At 35.4% G+C, this 18,933-nt stretch overlaps 2 protein-coding genes across 3 annotated transcripts; one reads left to right on the top strand and one right to left on the bottom strand.

Moving 5' to 3' along the window:
* Positions 1-1,300: 1,300 nt before the first annotated feature.
* On the top strand, positions 1,301-8,264 carry LOC142551487 (RNA-binding KH domain-containing protein RCF3-like). 2 transcript variants are annotated; one of them, XM_075660753.1, is made up of 8 exons: positions 1,301-1,376; positions 4,483-5,268; positions 5,595-6,011; positions 6,114-6,368; positions 6,549-6,848; positions 7,025-7,092; positions 7,177-7,288; positions 7,762-8,264. In XM_075660753.1, exons 2-8 carry the CDS (start codon positions 4,525-4,527, stop codon positions 7,903-7,905), a joined length of 2,040 nt encoding a protein of 679 aa, XP_075516868.1. In that variant the 5' UTR covers positions 1,301-1,376; positions 4,483-4,524; the 3' UTR covers positions 7,906-8,264. The 2 variants fall into 2 exon arrangements, with proteins under 2 accessions (XP_075516868.1, XP_075516869.1); XM_075660754.1 differs by lacking the exon at positions 1,301-1,376 and adding an exon at positions 2,095-2,116.
* A 406-nt stretch (positions 8,265-8,670) lies between these two features.
* On the bottom strand, positions 8,671-12,880 carry LOC142550900 (amino acid permease 6-like). The gene is made up of 7 exons (XM_075659942.1): positions 12,611-12,880; positions 12,257-12,490; positions 10,960-11,053; positions 10,620-10,837; positions 10,154-10,296; positions 9,349-9,576; positions 8,671-9,238 (listed from the first exon to the last, which is right to left on the bottom strand). Exons 1-7 carry the CDS (start codon positions 12,714-12,716, stop codon positions 8,813-8,815), a joined length of 1,449 nt encoding a protein of 482 aa, XP_075516057.1. The 5' UTR covers positions 12,717-12,880; the 3' UTR covers positions 8,671-8,812.
* Between the last annotated feature and the right edge of the window lie 6,053 nt (positions 12,881-18,933).

The raw sequence follows: 18,933 nt of genomic DNA, 5'->3' as shown, positions 1-18,933 counted from the left end.
TCAGTTTCCGTCAGATCGATTTTGCGACTAATATTTTTTATCACCGAGCTGTGAGATGTTATCAAAATACTACAATTCGTCATATTTTCAATTTGGCTGATTTCGAGTTTCAAATTCGAATTTGAGATAATAACTTCACACTTGAGTAATATGTTAGAAATACAATAACAAATTTTGTTATAATCAAAATCAAATTTGCTCATGTTTCTCAACCCAACACATAAACATAATTTGAAAATACTATAGTTTATATTAAATCAACAAAATATTATAATATCATTATACATTAATTCATCCTAAGATCTTAAATTTGTATTAACATATAAATTAATGTATTACAAATTACAAATTAAATAAAACGTCTGTACAATTTTTTGTATTTATATACATAGCCATGGTTTATCAAAATAAATTTAACTTTTATAATTCTTGGCAAAAAGATATCTATATATTTATAGTTGAAATGATATTGATCATAAATTCAAGGCAAAAATTTGTGTGAGAGGGTCTCATGGATCGTATTTGTGAGACATATATCTTCGGCGAGCTGCTATTGGCTTGGATGTGAAAGAATTGGTTCTTCTTTTTTTAGGTTTTCTTTGGGTCATCAATGAAAAATTATTACTTTTTATGCTAAGAGTGTTACTTTTTATTGTGAATATCGGTATGATTGATCCGTTTCACAGATAAAGATTCACGAGACTGTCTCACAAAAGACTTACTATAACTGCAATGCTCGCAGAAAATAAAAATCAAATAGTATAAATTAGTAATTAACACGCGCAAGAAATAAATATAAAAATTTAGAACATTAAAATAAGACAAAAAATTGTGTGAGACGGTCTCACGAGTCGTATTCTGTGAGACGTATATCTTATTTCGGTCATCCACGAAAAAATATTACTTTTTATGCTAAGAGTATTACTTTTTATTATGAATATCGGTAGGGTTGACCCGCCTCACAGATAAAGATTCGTGAGATCGTCTAACAAAAAAACCTACTCTTAAAATAACTTGAATAACCATTTTTCTTCTTTGAGAATGTAAAATTTTATAAGTAAGTCATAGAGAAAATTTATTTCACATTAAACTTATTACTTCGTACATAATATAATTTTTCAAACTTTTAAAAATTGAATGATAATTTCGGGGAAGTAATAGCATGTTATTGAGATTTGAGAACGATTCTTATAATCGGGCCGGCCCTAAGTGGTCATGTAAATACCCGACCCGGCCCATATCAATTCGCTACTATAAAAGCAGCACCGAGAGAATAGAGGGTTTCTTCTATTCATGTGCGACATTGCAATTCTTGTCTTATGTCTGTAGTAAAAAACCAGACAACTCAAATTGGAATTTGAGCCAAGTTTACTACTGTAAGTTACGACAACCCATTTGGGAATTTTTTTCCCTGCAATTCAAATATTCTTGAGCTTTTTCTCATTCTTTGCATTGATCTGTGAACATAATCAGTGTGCTCGTGGGTCATTGCATGTTTATATAAAAAGCTGATGATCGATTCTTATATGTATCTATATGCTAAAGTTTGAATTTTTTTACCTAAAGATTGTAAGAATGTAATTTTTGTGTGTTGGCATAGTCGGTTTTTGATTTCCGAGAAGTGGGTTTGGAGTGATTTGTTCGGTTGGATTTACTTTTACGTTATACCAAATTATAGGCATAAATTGCTTTGTAATCACTGCAAACAGAAGGTTCTGTGTTTATGGCTTCTAGAATTTTTGGACTGCAGTACCTTGGAGCCTTCTTGATATGTAGAATATCCTTCATTCTAATTGGTCTAGACTTGTAATAAATTAGATGGATGTTATGTGAATTATGTAAGTTGAAAAACTCGAGATTGTTTTGTTTTGTCTCAACAAGTTGCTAGAAGTTTTATTTTTACGTTCTTTTGTTAATTTAATTTTTCTGAGAACCTTTACATGCCGTTGGACGCAATGATATGATCGATGAAAATGAAGAGAAGGCATTAGCATTATATGTTATATTAGGATATGGAAAATTGAGTTTTTCCTGTCCATTTACTCCGCGGAGGAGCGTGAGAGAATCCATCAGAAGGGGAACATAGATATGTTGGAATTTAACACTGTGCATTTTCGTATGTAAGATGTGATGTCCAACATTAATTTTCAAATGATTGGCTTTTATTTTGTTTATGTGGTTTAACTGTGGGTAACTGAAAGTGAAACTTGCTACATATAAAATATTATTATTGACCTCTTTGTTTCTATGTTACAACTCTGATTAACCATTCAGAGTTTGAACTGTCAGATTTATTAATTGTGCAGCTCGTGTTTGTGTTATTGTTATTGTTTTCCACGTGTTCGCGCCTTTTAACCGTTTTGAGACAAGAAACACGTGTCCGCCGCTTTTAAACTGTTTGAGACAGAAATTTCCTTTTCTGTTATGTTATATAAATTTAACTATTCAATTTATTGGTTTTCACCACTTTAATGATATATTTTCTATTCTAGTTTATGGTCTTTGGCAAACATAGACATAAATTGTTTTCTTAACCATCTCTTTGTGTCAAGTTCTTAGAGCCTTGTTATCACGTGTCTGTATGACCTTACCTTATTTCCCAAATCATTTGATGGATTAGACTAGGTGTCCCAAGATTAGATCGTACCTAATCAACCAAATCAGTTTATGATTTGCACACGTTGTCCTAGGATTTGACCTTACCTTATTTACCAATCATTTTATGAATTACATGTGCTGGTCCAGGATTCAACCTTGCCTTATTAACGAAGTTTATGAATTGCTCAAGAATATATCTCTTGCTATAATGGCAAGGATGGAATTCGATTTATAAAATAGCAAATTGACGATCAAAGATTTCAGGAGTATGAGGATAGATAGAAAGATAAAACGAGGACTACAAAGGTAAAGGAGGAGAGGAACTAACATTTGATTTAAGAAGTCTGGCTCTAGAAGGGATAATTATTATTCAATTAAGTACCCTTTGTAGAACATTAAATAGGGCCATTTTTGCAAATATACAACATCCAAGTGGTGGGCAATGTTACCAGGGTGAATTGGCATGCTTCACTTGTTAGGGATGACGAATTTTGGGATAAATGACTCTGTGTCAACTTAGTAGTTTGTGGTGGTTACTGGCTCATAATTGGGGACTTAATGCAGTTGAAACTTTTGATAAAAGTCAAATAGTGTTAAGATCTGCAGGATTATATGATCATTTGATGAATTAATTAGTGAACGGGAGATGAGCAATTCCCCATTTTATATTGCACACTTTATCGGTGTAATTAAGGAATGTTCCTATTTGTTATAGGCTTGACCATTTTTATATGTTCGTATGAAATTAGCTATTTAAGGATGATTTGCCTTATCACTAGCTTGTACTAAATAATCACTAAGGTTATGGTGGGCCGATCAAAGGAAACAATTGAGGGTGAGGTATTCAAGCTTAAGGAGACCTTTAGTAGCTAGATGGTTTTCTGGATGTGGTGCATGACTACATGTGGAACAAAACAAGTGAGGATTATATATCTAAAGAACACCCTGCAAAAGTTGAGAAAACAGATATCAGGATGTGTGCAACACTAGATGTAAAATGAATGAGAGCCTGAGTTGTAACTTTGCAAAAATTGTGGGATGTTTAGTTGGTTCCTGGCAAGTCAAATACTTGTGTCTCCCATTAGAAGGAATTCCATGGAGCTTGACCTTTTGGGAAACATTAGCTGAAGTAGCGAATGATTGGGTGGATGGAGGATATCTTCTATTTCTTTAAAAAAATGAGATCGCTTGGATTATATAGGTTTTTTCTTCGCTTTCTCCCAGTTTACTTTATATCATGATGCCTGTAAGAGCAACAGATGAAAGCTAATTGTAAGATCTCACATTGTATCTTTGGAAGAAGATTTTTTATGGAATTTGTGTTCGCTTAGTTTTGTCCTGTAAATGTAACACATCTATGTGACACGTCATATGTTTGGAAGAGAGAAAAAATACAAAATATTCGGGAAGTTGGTGATACCAACTACTATTTGGGGCTGTGGAAAGAAGAAACAAGGGTAATTTTGAATGAACGTAGGAGATGAAACTCTTTTTGTGAGCGTATCAAGTAATATGTTGCAGTTTTGGTACCACTATACAAAGATAATGAAGGGATTCCATTTAGCTGAATTCTAATTGGATGATGACCTATGCAAGTTTAAGTCATCAGCTGTGTACTTTGTATGTGTAACATTTAGGAAGTTAGGTTGTCATTTAAATCTTTGGATGATGATGAATGGTAGAATGTCTTATCCTCCTATTAGACAATTTTATGCTGGTATCATATTCGATTTTATCGATAAAACAAATGTACATGACTCGGTTCTATATTCAGTTTGTTCAACATTCATTGCTATGTGAATGGTTTACTAAACAATATTGCGTATTTTCTAATTTGTTTGTAATCTTCATGATGATTTTAATTCTGGGCATTCTTTGCAATAGCTACTGTTTTCTCGGGGTGATTTCGTTGGAGCGTCTGTTCAGATGACACCTTCTAAGAGACCGCACGAGCTCTCTCTTTCTGAGGTCGATGTTAGAAGGAAATGGCAAAAATCAGCAGCGGTAGGTTCTCATCATGCACCTTCTAGAGGATCTTCTGCTAGACACATTATACGATTTCTTTTCCCTGCTTCCAAAATTGGAGCTGTCATTGGCAAAGGTGGCAGCAATATAGCTCAAATATGCCAGGAAACTGGAGCAATGGTCCATGTTGAGGAAATTATGCCTGGATGTGATGAAAGAGTCGTTGTTATAGCTGGGTCAGATAAGGACAAGGACAAGAATAATGAAGTTGTGAGCGAACAGGTTAAGGCTGAAGGCGAGGAGACAAAAATCACTGAATTGGGTGATAATCCAGATGGTGAGCAGACAAAAATCCCTGATTCTGGTGATAATCCAGATGAACATGGGGAAACTGATGAAGACAAGCGGTCTGTTCCAGTTGACCATTCCCCATCGGAGAAGGAAAATGAAACTTCAACCGTCCAGAAAGCTTTGTTGGTTGTGTTTGATAAAATGATTGATGGTTTGCCAGAGACAGGTGAAGAAAGCAACAAGCAGGCTTCATCTGTTGTTAGGTTACTTGTTTTCTCCAGTCAAGTGGGCTGCCTGTTAGGGAAAGCCGGCACTGTGATTAAACAAATGTCATCTGAAAGTGGGGCTCAGATTCGAATTCTTCCAAAGGACAAATTGCCTTCTTGTGCATCTTCTTTTGATGAACTCGTCCAGGTAATTCTAAGCAATTTTGTTTTCTTGAGATATCTCTCAGTGAATTATCTCGGCAGCATGTCCAGTAGTTTTCAATGCTTGACACCGAATTTGAGTATCATTTTTACCTAGATAGTGTGTCTTGTAATTTTTTCCCCTTTCTGGAGGGACACCGCTTGGTACTGTTGTCTTGTATTCATTTACATATGTGAAGGGACTAAAAACACTTGGATTAGAACCAACTGGATCTTCAATGAAATGAGTGGAAGTTGCATTCTTGGATTATAAAGTTTGTAATAGATTTAGCATTGATTTGATAAATTGAGTTGCTTTGAAAATTGTGGCAGATATCCGGAAACATTGATGCTGTTAGGAAAGCTCTTCAATCTGTATCCCGACAATTGCTTCATAGTTTTCTTCGTGATGAGGACTCTCTTTTGCCCGATGTTGGTGGTCCGTCATCTCATTCCTCTGGTCTTTCTAGGCAGGAAAGATTCCCATCTTCCAACTATCCATTTCATGGACATGGACCACCAATTTCTCATGGATTTCATGATGCTGGGGTCAGTGTTCCTGGCAGAATGAATCTTCCTCCTGAAATCCTGAGCTTCCGGTTGTTGTGTAACAGTGAGAAGGTAGGCGGGATAATTGGAAAGGGAGGTTCTATAGTAAAGACCATCCAACATGAAACTGGTTGTGAGATCAAGGTCCTTGATGGTGTGGGCGATTCAGAGGATCGCATAATAGTTATATCTGGCCCAGCTGTATGATTTTTTTAAAATTTGTTTTTGTGTTCTTTTTATCTGCCACTTCTAACAGTTGCTATTCGTTAATAAATTGCAACCTTTGAGCTCTGTTAAATGCAGCACCCCAATGATGGAATATCTGCCCCCCAAGAGGCACTACTTCAAGTACAGTCCAGAATATTTAGAGCCGCCCATGAGAACAAAGAGAAAGTTATGATAGCCAAACTCCTTGTCGCCTCTAATCAAATTGGTTGCCTCCTTGGAAAGGGTGGATCTGTTATTTCTGAGATGAGGAAGTCAACTGGAGCTTATATCCGTATATTGGGTAAAGACCAGATCCCGGACTGTGCTTCAGAAAATGAAGAAGTAGTTCAGGTATAACTTCATGCATGATGTTGAGATTTGAGCTGCCATTTCTTGAGAGTTGCATATCATGTTCTTGTTATGTTGTGATGTGGATGTGGTACAATATGTTTAGTATCTTACATCTGTGTTATAATACCATGAAGAAAAGGATTTTTTTCAGGTGTTTTCCTTGCATTGATTGTTGTATAGGTAAATGGGGACCTTGAAGTAGTTCAAGAAGCTCTATTGCAAATAACAACAAGGTTGAGAAATCATTTTTTCCGAGATGCATTTCCACCACTGAGTCACCCTCCTAATCCTCCGTTTATGGACCGAGTGCCTCCGTTTCCATCGTACATGGGAAGGATGTCGTTTTCACCTCCTGGGTCGTTTTCTGCTAGAGGTCCACCATTTAACAATTTTGATGGTCCCGGTGGTCGGCCTCCACATGGTGGTTTTGATCCGCTTGACGATCACCCACCTTTTGCACATGATTTTCCCAGACCGTGGGTGAGTCATATCTTTGTTTCAAACTTGCAAGATAAAACTTTACCTTTTCCAGTGATTCAATTTGTATCTAAGTTATTGAACGGAAAGTTAATTTTTTTTTTGCCTTGGAGTACGGTTATTCATTTGCAATGATGTTCCACGGAACTTGTTCACGTTCTTGCTTTCCTGTTGTGCAGGGACCTGGTTCTATGGGATTCCCAGAGTATCCAGGAGCCCCTCCGAGAAGACTTGGTGGATTTCCAGGGTTTGTCCTTCTAGATTGTCACAAATAAGTTACTTGCCTAAGTTCTTGTGGGTTTTAATTTAGATTTTTTATTCACTGATGTAGAGGACATCAACCAGCTATTATCACAAGTACGAGTATGGAAGTAGTTGTGCCTCGCTTTGTTGTTCCTGCAATCTATGGAGAGGATGGTGGATGTCTGAGACAAATTCTTGAGGTATGCACGTTAATACTGCCTGTGTTTCCCATGTTATTTTTATATATATTTGCTTCACAAGTTCAGACTTTTCTTCTGATCATTTACTTTTTTGACGGTTTTAATTCATGGAAGAGGCACATAGCTTTTTTTCTATTGATAGTAGCCTCATTTGGCTTTGATTCTTACTGATGTTATTCGCCCTAAATTTTTCTCTCCCCCCTCCATCTTTGGTTTAAATTGTTCGCTGTCTCATTAACTGAATATGTTTCTTAAATATTCAGTGTTTGTCTTCATGAAGTTTCTTTTAGAAATTAGGGGTCCTCTCTAAGCATAGTCATAGTAATTGCAGTGATCGGGAAGAAAAAGTAAATAATCATATAAATGTTTGGGTTAAAGTTGTTTGCATCTTTGAGCATGATTGTTTTTAGTATTTGATTTTATAAATACTAGGTTCACTTCGTTCACAATAACCTAGTTTATTGTCCTTCCAGATATCCGAAGCTAAAATAACCATCTCTGATTCAATGCCTGGGGCAACAGAAACCATGATTAGAATATCTGGGACGCCCGAGCAGACAAACGCTGCACAGAGTCTCATTCAAGCTTTTGTAATGAGTGAGAATGAAGGATCTTGAACAGTGAAAATATGGTGTTTCGGCTCTTACTGCAAAAAATGCACTTATCACAAAGTTTTTTTTTTGGCAGGCCTTTCCTGCATCTTTCTTGTCAAAAATTTGGAGGCTTTACTTAAAATTGGTAAGACTTTGGGGTTGGGAGGGAGCAATGGTTTTGGCTAAGTTATCGTTCTTTTGGCATCGGTCACATGGACATGATTCCTAGACTTTTCGTTTGGTATTGACGTAGAACCGAACTGAAAACTAATGCAAACAATCCTAGTCTTTGCAAGCGGATATATTATCTGTCTTTTTTTATGTGGATGAACTATTTGTGGAATTTGTTTTAGTGTGGAGTGTCGGGACTTTTTTGTTTTGTACATCCGTTCGTTTTATATTTGACAATTTAGGGACATATTTCAAAATTTAAAATTCTTCAAACTTAACATTAACACACTTGACACAAGTACAAGTGTTTAGTTCAATCTACCGGTCCTCGTAGATCTCCATGACCGTCATTGTTCAAAAAAATATATATGGATCCCACATGTTTCGATCAATGATGATCTTATACGTGTTTAGTTACCCGTCCTAGTAGATCTCAGGACGGCTGTTTTTTTAAGAAAATCATATGAGTCAAGTATCGATCTCACGTGTTTCGATCAATGATGATCGAAGGAGCGAGCTTAGATAGAATTGATACATAAAATACATGGATTTTTAACTTGAAAGTATCTCCTCACGGAACCATATGAATCTTGATTATGTTATTTATCGAGCTTCATGAAATTTGCATCTCGATATGGCAATACTTGATGTTTTTAGGTTATACAAAAAATATGTACCGATAGAGTAGTGCCCGACGTATTATGGGATCCATGCATGAAATCAAAGTCCAAATATTATAAAATATATTAGTTCAAAAGACTCATGACTGAGTTTGGAAAGGCTTGTATGTCTTGACATCTTGCGCAAGCCCTTGTACGGATCCAGCAGCTCCGACCACAGACACCAACAAGCAAGCACAACTCAGTATCTTTAGGCATATCCATTTGAAGGAATATTTCGGTATCTTGGCTTTTGATATGTAGATTTCTATCGGAAAGTATACTGTCAACGGATAGAAGGACACGGCCCCGATCAAGCCCAAGAAATCGTTGAAAAATGGGAATATCATGGCAACCACGGCAGTGAATATAACGTACACCGTGCGCCACACCAGACGAAAGAAGTTGATGTTGTATGGCCCGACTAATGGGATGTATATCGCATGTTCTGTTGTGATGAACTTGTTTTCCGGCCATTTCTCACTGCACAGTTTCTCCACGAACCCGAATATTGGTTGCGCATAGACCTGTTTCAAGATTTAACCGAACTGTCAAGAATTTCATTTCGACATGAAATGTAAAAAAAATCAATAAAATATTTTTATGTACTGTATCTGAATTTTTTCTGGAATTTTACCTGATAAGCGCCTAAGAGGTGAATGGCAATGCAAATATTGGCAAAATCTATCAACCAAAAAGGTTCATAAAACCCGAAACCGGTGAGGAAATTGCCAGGTGCATTGTTTCCGAAGGCGGCGTACCCGACGCAGCTGCACAACATGTAGAACAGGGTTGTGGTCGATACTCCCACAAATGAAGCCTTCTTCATTACCTTGTTCTCTGGAGGATCTGATTTTAATGTGTCCTGAAAATTAAACATTAAAACTTAAAAGTTAGCATGACAATCCATATTCTGAATTTTTTTTAAAAAGCAAATACATAGAAATAATGTCAGAATACTGAAAAAATGAAAATTAACACTTACAATTTGAAGTAAATATTACCATTTTAATTACCCTCATTTGGCAGAAATAATTAATCTATTTACTTATAAATTAAATATCAACCACAAATAGATCATATTTTTACAAACATTTATTGTCAATAATAAATATGTAAAAAAATAATACACTAGCATCATCTCCACATTCTTTTTCATAGTCCCATCGTTAATATAAACCGCTCCATTTGGTTACTAACCATTATTAATTTAAGATTGTCCAAAAAAAAAAAGTCAAGAATAAATATGTAACACTTAAATCGAACATATCTTGATTTATACTCTAAAAGTAACACTTTTTACATAAAAATAATATTTTTTCACGGGCTAGAATAATTATCACGTAATAATTCGAATTTACTTAGTAAAATCCTAATTATATCCAAATGTTTTGAATAAAAATGAAAAATATTTTGAATATAGTTAAATTTAGGGTACTTGCCTGGATTTCAACGAGGACAGAAGAAAAAGTATAGGCAAATGCAATGTCTCCGACGGCTTGAAAGCTTTTCCAAGCCTTTTCTGAAGCAGACACGTCCACTCCTACACTTGTCCCCGTTAGACTAGTCCTCACATGTGCACCACCTATATATATAAATATTAGTTATTTTTCGCCTAAAAATTATTGACATGACATCGAATATTGCTTATATATGACCGTCACTACATAAACACTACGACAGAAAAAAGTCGAAAAACAAAAGAGATTCAATTTCATGGAATACGACCATACTTTTGACTACTCAGAAACTAAAACTTAAAACAAATCAACATACATACACGAACAGTCATAATATAGCTAAAACTAAAACGCAATTCAAGCATCATATTTCAATTATCATACGAACCAGATATCGACATGGTGGGTCTGGTCAAATGTTGTTTCTATATGCAAGTGTAACTTTTACCTGCAACCTTTGCAATTGAGAGGCCAACTCCAATGGTGGAGTAAGCAAATGACATTACGGCTGCCACGATTGAGAGCCACCATAGCTTGTGGAAATTTGGTATCTGGCTAAGAACTACTTGAATTGCTGAAAATATGATCATGAATGGGTAGTTCGATATCGAGCACGCTACGTGATCGTGCCCGTGTCTATGGAAACAATTCGACCTCTTCACCGCCCTATAAATTTTTTTTAAAAAAAATTTAGATATACTAGGAAAAGTTAACAACAATTTGTATAAATAATAAAATCACTCAATTCTTCTTTTTGTGTATATTATCATAACAAGAAAATTGCTTACACCATACTAATTGATGCAGTGATTGTGTATCCAATGGTGACCCCGACCATATTGCCGTACTGAGCCAGCCCACATAGCTTAACTTTCACACCGCCTGAAAATTATTTTATTATTTAAAAAAAACAGCTCAATAATCAATAATTCAGCATATATACATCAGCTCAAATATCATGTTTCGATAGCTCTATCCAATCAGGATAATAATTTCACCCAACAATGTCTCTTTCAATAATTATAATTCTTACAATCAATGAGAATCTAAATCATATCCTTGCTATGTTGTTACGGTATAACTTTAATATTTTAAATCGTACATCAACACAAGTGGTGTAATCAGTAGGAACAATTATTGCATCTAGTATAAATTTTTTAAAAAAATATTAAGAAAAAAAATCAAATTTAAGAAAATTTTTAGGAACGTGTGACAATTATAATAAAAATAATTATTATTTTCACATTCACTTTAAAATTTAAATTATTATTATGAAAATGAGTTTGTATAATTGAAGACGCTAATAAAACGTGAATTAAAGATTCTTCCGGAACCCCCAAGGGAAAATCTTGACGTGAACATCGTCATCAATTTCTGCTGCGTAGGTTCCAAGATTCTTAGGGAATCGAACCCCCAAAAAATTCACAAACAATCAATAAATACAATCCCAACCACAAGTTCACGTCAAATTTGTGGAGTATGTGAACGTTTTATTAATAATCAAGATTTTTAACAATATTTTTTCGATGAATATAACATACATGATTTATCAAATATGATTTATCCACTTAATGTATTTTACCATCTACCGCATTAACCCATAGATGGATTATCATATCATATCTAAATAAATAAAATCTCTAAAAAATATTATATATAAGTTTTTCGGAAAGTCAAAAACTTGTGTGAGACGATATCACGGATCGTATTTTGTGAGATAGATCTCTTATTTGAGTCATCCATGAAAAAATATTACTTTTTATTGTGAATATAAGTTGATTCGTCTCACAGATAAAAATTCGTGACACCGTATCACAAGAAACTTACTCTTCCAGAAATTATTATCTCACCACTAAAAAAATTATTTTTCATACGAACAAATCTATACATCTTCACGAATCTAACACAAGATTTAGAGAAATAAACAGCCATTTTGTATATAAATATTTTATATATTAAATAATGTTTAGATGAAAGATGAGAGAATAATTTAAAATTTTGATAATATTTTTTTATTTGTTCAACTTAATTATCGTAAAACTTAAATAAACAAATATGAATATATTATTAAAAAAATAAAAGTACCTAAATGAGCGCGAACAACATCCATGTAAGTGTAATTCCTAACGCCGTGCATGGGTCCCGGCGCCCGGTAGCTGTCGGCGAGCAGAGTCGAAGTGAAGTAAGTGGTGATCGAGAATATCATCAGCACCGCCGGACCCACCACCCACCCCAGCTGCGCAATTCCCCACGCCAGAGATAGGACGCCGGAGCCTATCACCGCCGTCACTATGTGGGAGCTCGCCGTCACCAACGTTCCTTCAGTTCAAAAAATAAGTTACACCCCCAAATCAATCACCGATTCTCAATCAAAAGTTTTAAAAAACAAAAAAACAACACACACACACGTACATATATATGTATGTTACGTATATGTACCAGTTCTTTTAGGTCGGCCATCGTCGTCGAGAAACTTGGATGGCTGGAGGGATTGAAGGGCTTGTTCTATGTCCATAGAGTGTTTGTCGAAATCTTTGTCGGCCATTTTTGGGTTGGTTCAGGCTGCCTGTGTTCTGTGAGAGATTTGGGCTATGAAATTGGTTGTTTGAATTATGAAAATTGGAGGGGGGACAAAGGGATTATAAGGGAGGAGAGTGGATGTAAACAAGAGTAAAATTTGATTAATGTAACAAAGTCAGGGCGGAAAAATAATTGCAGGAAAACGGAGAATAACAATAATCATACCAAGAGTAGGTTTTTGGGATTCTATCCCAACTATATATATATATATATATATATACACATATATTATGTCCACGAGATAAGTCGATCTGATATTTATTTATAACAAAATATTATATTTTTTTTAAAATATATAATTTTTTGAATCAGATTGGATCAATTGAAATATCTATATCATGATCTCCTAAATTTTTTTAATGTATATCTAATAGTACTCAAGGCAAAAACTTGGCACGTCAAAACACTTGTGTACAAGCCTAAATATGGAAGTATTCTACTCAAAAAAATAAATACAAATTATGGAAGTATTAAAGTGTAGGTTTTGGATATAAGCTAATTGTAAAAACTTGTGTGAAATAGTCTCACGGATCGTATTTTGTGAGACAGACTCTTATTTGGATCATTCATGAAAAAATATTACCTTTTATGCTAAGAGTATTACTTTTTATTGTGAATATAGGTAGGGTTGACTCGTCTCACAGATAAAGATTCATGAGACCGTCTCATAAGATACCTACTCCTACTACAATGATCAACCAAAACTCGCCTCGTGCGGTGAAGCTCACCAATTATTTTTTATTTTTATTAAAATTGTGAACGATCAGATTAACCTGACTGTTTTAAATATTTAAAAAAAGAAAAAAATCTTAAAAAACTATAACAAAAATTATCAATGGACATATTTTTTTAAAATTCAAGTGTTTGTCTATAAATAAACTCAGTTTAAATTATGAGGTTAAAACGCTGACATCAACATTTCATCTCATTAACTTCTTTACAACGTTGAATATGCTCTAATTGATGTTAGATATTTATGAATATGTTGATATATAATTAAATTTAGGTCAATATACTAACTAACTTTTAATTTTATTTATAAAATTATAATTATATCATCATCAGTTAACTTTATCGATAGAAATTTTTTTAAATAGCTTTTTATAAAAATAAAATCTTTTAATCTTATCTTTACCTTTCAATGGAATATTCCATTATGTTTTTAGTTTTTAGATCACTATATCGCTCCTAGCAAAATAATAATAGAAACTTTTATCATATTATCTCACGTGTTAATTTTGTGAGACTCTGATCTAATCAAACCCATAAAAGATTGTCATTTTTTTTTTATCGAATATAATAGAGATAATAGACCAAACTGTTAAAATATATTATATAGATCTTGCAAAACATGTTATACGTTCATAAATTAGGTTTTTTCTATTAAATTTTTTGGCATCAAATGATTTTTGTTTTAAAATTTTAATATCAGTTGAAATAATTATTTCATAATATTTAGTCATTTTTCAGAATTTATGGTGTAATTTTTCACAATGCATCAAAACACCAAGATAAATATTATATGCCCCAACTTTGTTATAATATGTTAGTAATTATAATTTTGAGCTTTAATCCACACTACTGGTGCTTTGGAGTGATCACACACTCAGAAATTCCCTCAAATTTATAGTTTCTATAGTATAACGAATCAATTATGTTCACATTCATAATAAAAATAGAGTAGGTTTTTTGTAAGATGGTTCGTGAGACGAGTCAATCCTACCGATATTCAGAATAAAAAGTAATACTCTTAGCATAAAAAATAATATTTTTTCATGGATGACCTAAATAAGATATTCGTCTCACAAATTACGACCCGTGAGACCGTCTCACACAAATTTTTGCTTTAAAAATAATATTTTTAACATAAAAATAATATTTTTATAGTTGATTCAAATAAAATAATGGTCACAAAATTGATTCGAATGTCTCACGTGTACAATTTTAAATTATCAAGTTTCGAAGATTTGGACGAATGAGTGACGCAGACATGACAAAAAACAACATATAAGGTGAATCAATGTCTTACTTCCATTACATCTGTGCATGGCCCATTATATATATATATATATATATATATATTTCATAATTTAATTATGAAATATAAAGTTTTATCCCTATCTATAATATAAAAATTTAAGATTAACATACATGGATATCATATCAGAATGATGTACAAATCTAATAATTTTTAAAACTCGAGTCAAACGTAGTGTAAAACAACAAAGTATAATAATTTAATAAGATTTTTTCGATATATTTAGATGAGAAAGGAAAAAAAAAAGATATAAAACCCATAATATTATTCTTGTCATGGTTTTGGTTTCCGGAATATGAAATCGTTGATTTCCTAATTTACTTTGTAAGAATAATCTTAATCGAATTTTATTAATTAAATCCTCAGTTGTTCAAAAATTAAGGTTACGTGGTCCTCGAACTAGCAAAGTTAATAAGCTTTATTTTTTTAATAATCATTATATAATATTTTGATGGTTTCGTTTTTTCTATTGAAAAATTTTAATTATATAAATCAGTTATTCTTATAAACCATATTACTTACATATAATATTGGTTTAAGTCTCAGGACATGTACGAGTTGGTAAGATTGTGGTGACGTATGTTGATATTTTTCGTTGTCACACGATTAATTATTGTGTTAAGCATATTTCTCACTGAAATATTTGAGATATACTCTGGTCGATGTTTGTTGAAAATATTGATTTCGAGAAGTCATGGCTCGAATACTATACAACTTTTAAACTATTCCAAAGACTTATAATACTGTCCATGAACAAAAAGACAAATCCACTGTTATAATTTTTTTTAAATCATAAAGAACACCTTTATGCTCACATGTTACATAAAATTTGGTACATACATAAGTTACTTCGTAAGTTGCAGTAATAAAGCCAAAAAAATAAAGCCAAAGTCGATAGAACCTTGAGATTGTGATGCTCAATTGGCTTTGATTCACATTAAGACATTTGTTGCCTGTGTTGGTATGTCTTATTCGTCTGCGAAAATACATCCAATGTTGATGAAATTTTGAAGATGAACAATTGTTGAACACGATTTTCTTAAGAAGATCGTACCCCGATCTTGGTGCTTTGGAACGTGTCATGATTCTTCTTTCAACATATAATAATCATACTTGCATGTGATTATAACATAATAAATCACAAGTTGATTGATGTGATCTCGTTAAAATAGGTGAGCCGGGTACGGGGCTCCAACGGACCAAATCAATAATTTATAATGTTTGGGAATTTGAGTGAAGATAATGGCTTGGATCAACACTTGCAAACAAGAAAGTAACTCGTGAATGAGCGCCGGAGGGATGTCCGACGTGGCCACTCCGATGCTTAAGTCAGCAGGTTTTTAGATGAACACAAGCAATATTTGAGGGGAAATATGTAAGTGCTTTTAGTTCAAAGATCTCAGAATCATTAAATGACTTTAATACCTGCTATTTATAGTGGAAGAATGGGTAGTTACCTCGATTATCACACCACCTACTAAGTCGGTTTATCATACTAGCTTCTGATGACTTCTCGGACACTCCAAACCCAAGTGGTTCTGACGGATTAGACTGCCTGTATCGATCACACTCGAGTGTGGTGCAATTCTCGAGGTGGCCTGGGTAGTTGGTTACCTGGGTACCTGTATGAGAAACCGGGTGGAGGAAAAGTCCCCGGGCAGTTGGCTTCTGATCCGGGCTATTCAACCGATAACCCGGGTCATCATTAACCCGGAAATGGGTCACCATTAACCCGGACCTTTACAGGGGTATCACCACACATCCTAAAAATAGTCGGGCTAGAGCTTGACTCGCTGTCCCGATCAGTCATGCATGTTTACTCCAAAACATATCCCAGAGTGAATAAGAGCATTGAGTCTCTAAATATCCTGCAGAAGTGAGGAGGTGTCAGGTTTCCATATCTCTCAGGTTTTGAACATTCATCGTTTAGTACTCTCGGGAAATCCAATGAATGTCATTATGCTGCATGCGTTAACAGCGATACCGTCGAAAATTTTTTCGTATTCCGATGTAATAATGAGCCTGTTTCCTCGATACCCGTACACGTCTTTTCATCTGCCTGCTCAATTTCCTAGATTCCCTCTGATCGTCCGATTGGATTCGGATCGATGGTGGAGACTGATTCCTTCCTATATATATACAGTAACCCGCTTACCTATTCTCCTACATTCCATCAATTCAGTCCTCAAGAAGTGCAATGGCGGGTTCCAGTGGTTCGAAAACTCCCGACATGGCAGCAGAGTTCATGCAAGCAGCTTTTGAGAAACGAAAATCTGAATTGGAAGATGAAGTCTTCCAAAAGATCCTCCATTACTGGGAGGAGCTGCAAGGACTTCAGCTTCTTCACGAGTGGGAGGAGGCTATCACTCCTGAGCTGGTGGCCAAGCTTGCAAAGTATCGGGAACGCTTGCAGATTTCTGATACGGAGGACCTCTTTGAGGACGACTTCCTCCTCCAACTATTGCTTCATAAAGAGAGGAGGACGCTGCAGAAGATTGCCGACTCCGCTAGCTTTATGAAGGCGTTCACTGGTAGCTCTGTAAAGAGTTTTGTGATTAAGTGGATAGCCTCTGTAGAAGAGGAATTTTTTAATGTAACGGGTAAAGAATTCCCGGAATAATAATAATAATAATAATAAAAATGCTTATCTAGTTACTCTTATTGCCCGTATTTCATTGCCACCGCATGATATATGTACCATAAACTGAATCAGAATAAATATCCAGAACTGATAAGTGACCAACTGAAAAAAAACGGGCCCTAAAATTCCCCATGCTCAAAATGAAGTACCGGGGCCTTACTCTTCCCGGGATGAAGATAAGATGCCGGGGCCTCAAACCTCCCGGGCTTAAGAGTAAATGCCGGGGCCTCAAACCTCCCGGGCTATAGTGAGATCTTGGGTAACCCACGGGATGCCATGATAACGCGTGCCCTTTCTTTCAACGGTCAGGAACGTTTCGTATTTCGAGGAGCCGATAAGTCTGACATTTTTAATTATTGCGTGTGTCCCGTCATATGCCTGGTACAATTTTCTAGGCAAATCGTGGTCGTCCACGCATGCTTTTTAAATAAACGGCTGAGATCTTCCCCCACCGCCTATATATACTAACTAACAGGTTTTCCAAAAATTACTCTCAAATTCGAAACTGCAGCGAAGCTCTTGCGAATTCTCTTCTCGAGACTCTATTTGTGCGAAATCATTTCCGGCAATCTTCCACCGCATATATCGTCGTAAGTTTTCTTCTTTTAAAATGTCTCACTCCACTTCTTCCACCTCAGAAGCGAATGCGCGAGGCTCTCCTAGCGCTGAGTCTTCCGCACTTCGTTCCGATTCTCCCCCCTCTCCCCCACGTCGCTCCATCACCCAACCTTCTAAAAAACCAGTGGCACTTCCAACCAAACCTCTCTTTTCTAAGCCTTCATCTTCTGGTCCCCTCCCGGGCCCGAGCTCTTGCGAAGAATAAGGGTAAGGGTAAAGCCAAGGTCTTGAGTCCTCGGGCGATCGAGATCCCGGGAACTCCCTGGTTCTCCTCTATGCGAAGCGCCTTACGCTCGGGGACAGATGAGGAACTCCGAGCGCTGGGCAATATTCCTTCTTCCGTTTCTATCTTGATACCTGGGCCTTCTGATAGAGCCGATAACCCTCCTCCCAGGTACACAACTTTCTTTCGGGACCAGGTTAGGAATGGTCTTCGATTTCCCTTTCATCCCTTTTATATTGATGTTGCCAAATTTTTTGGTGTACCTGTCAATCAACTTCATCCCAATTCTTTCAGGATTATGGCCTCGGCCTATGTCCTTTTTAAAATGAATACTCTTCTCATCACCCCTATCATCCTTCACTATTATTTTTCTTGCCATTTCGGGGATAATGTATTTTCCCTTAAATCCCGGCTAAACACCCGATTCCTTGATGACATCCCTTCCTCTCAAAAGGGATGGAAAGGAAGATTTTTTTACATCCAACTCCCGGGTCCTTTACCCTGTCTAACCTGGTTTCTCCCTTCCCTTCCCCAACAACCTTCCCTTCCTCCATCCTATAAATTTGAGGAGCCTTTCCTCATGAGTCAAACCCTCGTGGAGGGACACAAGTACTCCTCTTCCATCCTTATCTCAGAAGAGAACTTAGTGGCCTACGGGTTGA

The sequence above is a fragment of the Primulina tabacum genome, chromosome 7, assembly GCF_025594145.1.
Source record: "Primulina tabacum isolate GXHZ01 chromosome 7, ASM2559414v2, whole genome shotgun sequence".
Lineage (NCBI taxonomy): Eukaryota > Viridiplantae > Streptophyta > Magnoliopsida > Lamiales > Gesneriaceae > Primulina > Primulina tabacum.
The sequence above is the reverse complement of the archived record's forward strand: the minus strand, read 5'-3'. Positions and strand labels throughout refer to the sequence as shown.

What these genes read in the sequence shown, in the direction of transcription:
- LOC142551487 (XM_075660753.1), top strand. Translation starts at nt 4,525, where the DNA reads ATGACACCTTCTAAGAGACCGCACGAGCTCTCTCTTTCTGAGGTCGAT. An exon ending in CTTTTGATGAACTCGTCCAG is followed by an intron (nt 5,269 to 5,594) that starts GTAATTCTAAGC and finishes AAATTGTGGCAG; the next exon opens with ATATCCGGAAACATTGATGC. An exon ending in AAAATGAAGAAGTAGTTCAG is followed by an intron (nt 6,369 to 6,548) that starts GTATAACTTCAT and finishes ATTGTTGTATAG; the next exon opens with GTAAATGGGGACCTTGAAGT.
- LOC142550900 (XM_075659942.1), bottom strand. Translation starts at nt 12,716, where the DNA reads ATGGCCGACAAAGATTTCGACAAACACTCTATGGACATAGAACAAGCC. An exon ending in TGTTGTTCGCGCTCATTTAG is followed by an intron (nt 11,054 to 12,256) that starts GTACTTTTATTT and finishes AATAATTTTCAG; the next exon opens with GCGGTGTGAAAGTTAAGCTA. An exon ending in ACTGCATCAATTAGTATGGT is followed by an intron (nt 10,838 to 10,959) that starts GTAAGCAATTTT and finishes AAAAATTTATAG; the next exon opens with GGCGGTGAAGAGGTCGAATT.